This window comes from Rhipicephalus microplus, chromosome 4 (genome assembly GCF_043290135.1).
Source record: "Rhipicephalus microplus isolate Deutch F79 chromosome 4, USDA_Rmic, whole genome shotgun sequence".
Classification (NCBI taxonomy): domain Eukaryota; kingdom Metazoa; phylum Arthropoda; class Arachnida; order Ixodida; family Ixodidae; genus Rhipicephalus; species Rhipicephalus microplus.
Genome location: NC_134703.1, coordinates 26,823,153 through 26,830,424, shown reverse-complemented (window position 1 = coordinate 26,830,424; position 7,272 = coordinate 26,823,153). Strand labels below are relative to the sequence as shown.

General features: G+C 48.5%; 1 protein-coding gene across 1 annotated transcript; it reads left to right on the top strand.

The window, feature by feature from the left end:
* Positions 1-994: 994 nt before the first annotated feature.
* On the top strand, positions 995-2,566 carry LOC142814138 (acetylcholinesterase-1-like). The gene has a single exon (XM_075892076.1). The coding sequence runs from the start codon at positions 995-997 to the stop codon at positions 2,564-2,566; it is 1,572 nt and encodes a 523-aa protein (XP_075748191.1).
* The last annotated feature ends 4,706 nt before the right edge of the window (positions 2,567-7,272 follow it).

Below are 7,272 nucleotides of genomic sequence, written 5' to 3'. Positions count from 1 at the left end.
CACGCTTGTCGTGCCAGACGTACGGGTGGATGCTTATCTACACGCAAGTATGTTCGCGTTCGATCACCGGTAAGAGACAAATCTCAACACGTGCCTGTTTGCTTGACCGCCCAAATGTTTCTTCGACGCCGTCTTCCGCCACTAAATACGTCTAATACGTCTCGCCTGCATGGACACAGAAATTCGGCCGGCGCTCCACACAAGGCACACGTGTACAGAGCCGCTGCATCCTCCTCGTTAGTGGTGTGTGCGTAGACAAGCGCGTTCGGACTCAAAAACAGCACGACGCATGATTGACAATCGTAGTTGCGCGCTGCATTGTGAGCAGGGCACGTGCGGAGACGACTAACGAAGGACATGAAACCGGGCGAAATCGCACTCGCCTGACGCCTGAATCGGACACGATCTCGTCGATACCGCATGAATGTTGCCGCTGGTTACCATGCGGGACACCTCCGATTATAAGCAGGCTTTTAGAGGCGATAAGTGCAACGTAGATGGGTGAGTCGATTGTCGTGGGACTCTGCAGTGCGCGGGCCAGTAATCAACATGGTACGCATGTAAAACCGTTCTTCGAATGGTCGCGTTCGATTCAGTCGGCGAATTCCGTACCAACGTCAAAAAGGGGAAGGAAGAAAGAGAAATCCCGGAGAGAGGGTGACCGTAGTTGAATAAGGAAACAAACCGCAAATAAATAAGCGGCAAGTCGGTTCACACCAAGCACCGGGAATCATCCCTCCTCCATCGCCGTGCTCGCCCCGTCTCGGCTTGCGCGTCGAGTGGGAAAGGGCGCGGTTGCCTCATGACTGTCAAGGTCGGACCGGCGGACTCTCCAATCGGACGCTAGCGGGCCACATGGCGTTCGGGCTCTTCTCTATAAGAAGGGACCCCGTGCCGTAAATGGCCGCACTTGTGGTTTGGGACCTAACAAAGCTTTGTGTGTGTGTGTGTCGGAGAGTCCCGTCGCGAAAAAGCTCAGACTATTCGGAACAACATGTATGCCATCTACGCCTCCCTCCTGCTTGCGGCCCTTGCCCTGTCGCAGCCCACTCTGGGGTTCAACCCTGTCGTGAAGACTTCCACAGGTAGCGTGATGGGGCGTCGTGTTCAGCACGGGGGCAAGGAAGTGGACGTGTTCTATGGAATCCCTTATGCTAAGCCGCCTCTGGGCGACTACCGCTTCAGGGAGCCCTTTCCCGTCGAGCCATGGTCGGGGACCTACAATGCCACCTTTAAGCGGCCCTCGTGCGTGCAGGTAAAGCCCCAGGTAGACAATTCATCCTATGCGCCGCTCCTGAAGATGGCGAACATGCAGCCCGTCAGCGAAGACTGCTTGACACTAAACGTCTGGCGACCGGCAACGTGCGAGAACAGTGAGTGCCGCGACCTTCCGGTCTTCGTCTACATCTACGGTGGAGGCTTCGCCGTTGGCGACGCTTCGCTTTTCATCTACGATGGCGTCCATTTCGTTGCCTCTACGGGTGTCATCTACGTGACAATGAACTACAGGGTGAGCATTTTCGGCTTCCTCGACGCCGGTAACAAGGAGATGCCTGGCAACATGGGGCTGCTCGACCAGGTCATGTCGCTTCGCTGGGTTAAGGACAACATTCGCCATTTCGGGGGTGACCCCGACATGGTCACTCTCGGAGGTCAGAGCGCCGGTGCCATTTCTGTGGGCTACCACGCCATATCTCCTATGAGCAAGGGTCTCTTCCGGCGTGTCATTATGGAGAGTGGAAGTCCGCTGTCTACCGTTGGCCTACACCATGCATCTGGACCAGCACAAATGATAGCTGTAGCCAACGTGGCTGGCTGCTACGACCTGTCGAGGTCGGCTGAACAGCAGATCGACGATATGATCAGGTGCCTGCGAAAGAAGGACGCCGAGGAGCTGATCCAAGCGGCACAGGAAGGTCTGGGCATGAAAATTTACCTGTACTTTCCCAGGGTGCACAGCCAGTTCATGCCTTTGGACCCCTCGGATTCCGATACGTACTCCATAAACGCCAAAGAGGTATTCTTTGGACTTACCAAAAACGAGGGCCTGCTCTTCGCTTACGCCGTTCACCAGAGGTTCGGCAGCCAGACTGACTTTATCCAGAGCAACTTCCCAACCGTAATGCGAACCGTACTTAAGAGCTTCTTCCATAACATTCCCACCCGAGAGGCCCACGCTCTTGCCCTTGCCTACATGGAAGGCAAAGATGAACTCACCGAGGATGAGCTGAAGGCCATCGCCAGCGCCGTGTTTGGTGACATCATTTTCACCTGTCCTAGTCAACTATTTGCCGACGTCCTGATAAGGAAAAAGGTTCCTGTCTACCACTACGCCTTCATGCACAAGCCAAAGGCAAGCTTTCTCGGAAACTTTTCGGACGAGGTAACCCACGCTGAAGACCTTCCCTTCACGAGGGGTGTGATCGACGCGCAGAGGAAGGAGTTCGAGAAGATCACTGCCGGCATGAAGGACCCCGCTATCAGGGACTTCGTGACAACGCCCGAAGAGGTGCAGTTCAGCGAGGAGCTGATGCAGACATGGGCTGCGTTCATTAAAAATGGGTAAGCTTTTTAATTGTCCTTATGCTTAACATCCCCCTTCGGCTACCTTATTGGGTATGCCTCACACGTAAACCGTTTACCATTGCACTGCGAAAAAAAAGTACTGCGTAGTGAAGGAATATGCTGCCTACTTATATCGCAAAATTATTTTTCATGACTGAATCGAGGGTCGTGTTACCATGCATTCGTTGTTATTACATTTTAAGAATTTTTTGCCTAATGAGAATAGTTGGATAGTTCGAAAGACTTAAATACCGATGATAAGTAACAGGATAAATAAGGACTTAAGAAACGCATAATAAGTATCCTTAAGTGCACAAAAAAAAAGTGAAGCTTATTGAGAGAGAAGTAGGCTAAAAATTTAGTCGAAGTGTGGAATGATAATAAAAACTATTGCTACAACCGTCTCATAATCAGAGGCGCTTCCCTAGCCTACTTTATGTTTGCCTTTTGTGCATATAATACAGTTCATTCATTTTCGTGGTCATTTGAGAATCAGGCATGCCATGCCATTTCCGTTTTGCTCAGCATGCGATGGCAACAAGAGGGCCCTGCAGAGACAGCGACGCAGCTTCCGAGTACTAAAGTAACGAGCAACCTTCAGGTTTCTTTAGAAGGTCCTTAGCTACATGGTATATATGCTGGAAAATTACTGAGGAACGTGCTGGAATTCATTTAGCGAAATTAATGGATATCCTGGAAAAACACTGTGCTTTTGAACGTCTGTATATTATCGCGCATGTAGAGTGTACCATGCCTGCCAATGGGCGAAGTTCGCGTAAAGCGCATCAAATAATTTTTTTTCAAGAGTTGAAGACACAACGGCCAAAGTTTATGCATCGCTGCACACGTAAGGAACCGAAGGACACCACGCTATGTAATAATGATCGCGAACCTTCGAAAAGCACGCACACGTCGAGCAGAATACCTATAGTCGGGCTTCAATTCAACTCGGATATGCCGGCCGATATTTCACCACTCACCGAGGCCACTCTTTTTACGACGGGGGAGACAGCGCCGGCCAAGTTCGCACGTCACTGAGTCTGCTTCGCGGACGTGATAGCCGCCGGCTGAGCCTTCTCGGTCACCCCGAGGAGAAAAAAACGAAACTGTTCTCGCGGTCATCCGATTCCTCAATATCCATACGTGCACGGTTTCGAACGGCTTGTCCTTCCGAAGCCGCCAACCGACGAATGCTTATGTGCGATGTTTTATTCAGGCTGTCGCGTCGAGACGCTCTTCCTTTTTCAACTTGCTAGATGGTCCATGCTCCGGGTGGCTCGTCTTGACCGGAGGCATTGGCCTACGTCGCGCCAAGTTAGTCTCCAAGGAAGGAGAGGGCGTCAGGCCTCACTCTTCCGCCGGTCTTGCGTGAGTTTGTTAAAACGGCGTGTACGAACAGGCCGTCTCGACTTGAGAGCCCCGCGGGCAGCTACTGGTGACCTCGTGAGACTTGACTCACGCGATAGCGTATGCTAGCGTAATGTCTACGCTCTGACGTTGTCTTGGCGCTGCGATCACCCAGCGTTGACGCTTGCGCGCACCTGAGCGCCACAGCCCGTCCTCTCGACCTGATTGGCAGCCCCCGTTTCGATGACTTCATTCACGTCTACGACATAGCTACGTCGTCACTCGGCAGTCTGAGTTTGTCTTGCATAGGCGCGACACGTTTTCCCTACGCGCACTTCTTCCTGCTGGAAGATGAAAGTCCGCGTCGTACGCCGGTTTTTCATAACTCGAAGGACGCGCGCTTGCATTTCGTGCGTTCCGCAGGTCTGCGCGCTTTGAGCGGCGGCGTCCTGCGCGGAGGCCCATTGAAAGTCGCGCTGCCTCCCATTGATATGTATTGGATCTCGCTTCCTGGCGGCTTGCCGTTATGGTCTGGGGCGCGCAAACCTTTTCGGGTTGCGCTGGCCAGGTGGGCGATTCCGAGCAGCAATGCACACCCGCAGGAAACGAAATATAAGGAGGCACATGGCTAGTGCGTGGTGTCTTACGCGAATCATCGCGCATATACCACTCATTTCTTTATGAAAAATAACGTGGTGTTTGAAAATTGTAGTTCACAAATTATCATGGCCTTTCGACTTTTAACTATAAAAAAGTTTGTATTAGGTTAATGATATACAATGTATTTTCAGTGTTGGGCTTCGTTCCACTTCATATATATATTTTTTTCAATGCTGTTTTATTGTATGCATACGTGACGAGATTTCTGCATACATGACCTGATATCTTCGCAAACCTTGGTGTTCTCTAGCCAAAGATTGTTATGCATCCATTACGAAGCGGTCACCATGTGGCCGGTGCTACTGCTAACGAGCACCAGCACCCGTTGAGACCAATGAGGTGCGTGCTCACGTAGTACCTTCTAAAACATGGGAAAGCTCATGCACACAACTGTGACTGTAGATAAGGGACGGTTTCTTCAATAATGTATCACTTTACACATATTTTCCTCGATAGATAAAAATTGTCCGACGCCCCAACAGCAGGCGTTATAATAACATGCAGCTATTAACACAGCGGCAAAGTGACGTGTTCAAACAACATGTATGTGGAGAGAACACGGCACCGATAGCACCGAAAGTATGCTTTAGGCAGATAATTACAATCTTATGTAAATGAAAATGTTGCTTTAATAAAGAGAGCATCTCTACAGACATTTTTGTAAATATAGATTTCGCAAAAGCGTGTGCTCATCAAATGTTGGAAACCTCATTAAGGGTGTAAAAGGGTTTACAGTGTGGACTGCCACTTTACAATACGGCACATCATTGTACGGAGTGGCCCGCAGAGGTGATCTAGTGCTTATGTTGCTCGGCGCCCTGTCCGAAGGTCATCGGATCGTGCTCCAGCCGCAACGGCCGTATATTGATGGAGCCTAACGCTAGAAGTGAATGTACTTATATTTAGGTGCGCGATGAAGAACACCAAGTGGTAGAAATTACCGGAGCTCTCTACTACAGCGTCGTTCATAACCATAACACGGTGTTAGGACGTAAAACCTCAACAATCATTGTTATACTTCACGGACTCCACTATCCTGCGCATTGCTACCATATGTTAATCACCACTATATTTATACGCAGACGCATGGGCTCATATGAGCCACCCTAATTGTCGTTAACCGAGCAGGAAATGTACGCGGCCATCTTCTCTCAGACGGCTTGCTTCACGAGCTTTTAAATAGTTGGCATTTATGGTGCAGCCACCCGTGACAGGAAAGAGACGGTACAAAGGGAGCGGGATTGAATCGTAATGATGCCACTGAGCCAGCATTCTGTAACCTTTCTTATCATTCTTTTAGTAATTTCAAAAAATGACACCAGAAAGATTTCAAAAGGATCCAGCTTATTCTATTTCTTGAGAATAAAACACTAACAGCTTCCCGTCGACTTTAAAGCGTAGACAAGTATCCTATACGCGTACACAAGTCACATAGACAACGTGAATGAATCTCAGTTTGAACAGTCAGCGCTTTCTAGAAGTAACGTCGCAAGATAGCGAGAGAGATAAACTCGTCAATGAATTGTTTTTAAGGAAATGATGCTTCAGGGGGAAACTATCACAAGTGGCTATTGTGTTTTGAACCTTCGCTGCAAAGCGAATGAAAACGAGAAATATAAAAGCACAAAAAAATAATTTCATTTAGTGTTTAGTGTACATTCAAGGGTATACATGAACCATCAATACTTTGAACTTTTGCATGCCTGAGAGAGAGAGACTCGGAGAAGATAAAGCGTAATTGGAGGCACGCTTTCGATTGGGTACATGTGAGCTTTCATGAACGCTTAAAACGTAATTTAAATGCAGCATCCCTCCTAGTACTCCACAGCATGATACCTCACACAACCATGTACCGCAAAGCCTCTTTCAATTGAAAGAGCTGCACTCTTCCATGTGAACATACGTGATCTAGCACGTTCCAATAGTGTGTTTGTAAGCGTGATCTAGTGCTGTAAGGTTCGTATGGTGCTGATGCTGCAGGTATACGCGCCCCTTCACTTCTGGTTATTATTTCACTTTCTCACGGAATTCACTAAACTGGCCTTTGAATTTTGTATTGGCGGTGCTGGCATAAGTGCCTTATTTTACTTTTGTCTTATTATTGCACGTCGCTATGGTACTGCCTAGTTGATTTTTACGCATTTTTCTGCCTTCCTGTGTATTCCAAACATACTTGTTATTGCCTTTCCGCTACATAATTAATTTATCTACCCTAAAAGTTGCTGCACGTAAATAAATAAATAAATAAATAAATAAATAAAAAATTAAACAAATAAATTACAAATGTATTCAGATGCAAAGGAAAACACACAGAATAATTCGTAATGCATGGCAGTTAAGATTTTTCTTGACAATCTCGCAGACATGACATCGCACAATTCCGCGGCTAATTTGACTTCGTACGAATTCACAGCTTTCACAACTGCAGATTCACAAACGTCGCAACTGAAGTGTCCAGCTAAACGATCTGCACGTACTAACGGAAGTAATGCGCTACAGAGAAAATCTGAACATATCAATAACGCGCGCCGTTCCTCTGGGGCGAACGAACGAAGGGACGAAAACTGGAACGTATAGAACGAGCTAAAGATAACATTCCTCGGAAAACACCCGGGAAGCATCGTATGCACGATGGAAAGGGACGACCTTATCACAACTCCTCAAGGACAACCTCGCTGGCGGCGGCGCCGGCCGTGACAA

Coding starts and splice junctions, on each gene's coding strand:
- LOC142814138 (XM_075892076.1), top strand. CDS start 995: ATGTATGCCATCTACGCCTCCCTCCTGCTTGCGGCCCTTGCCCTGTCG.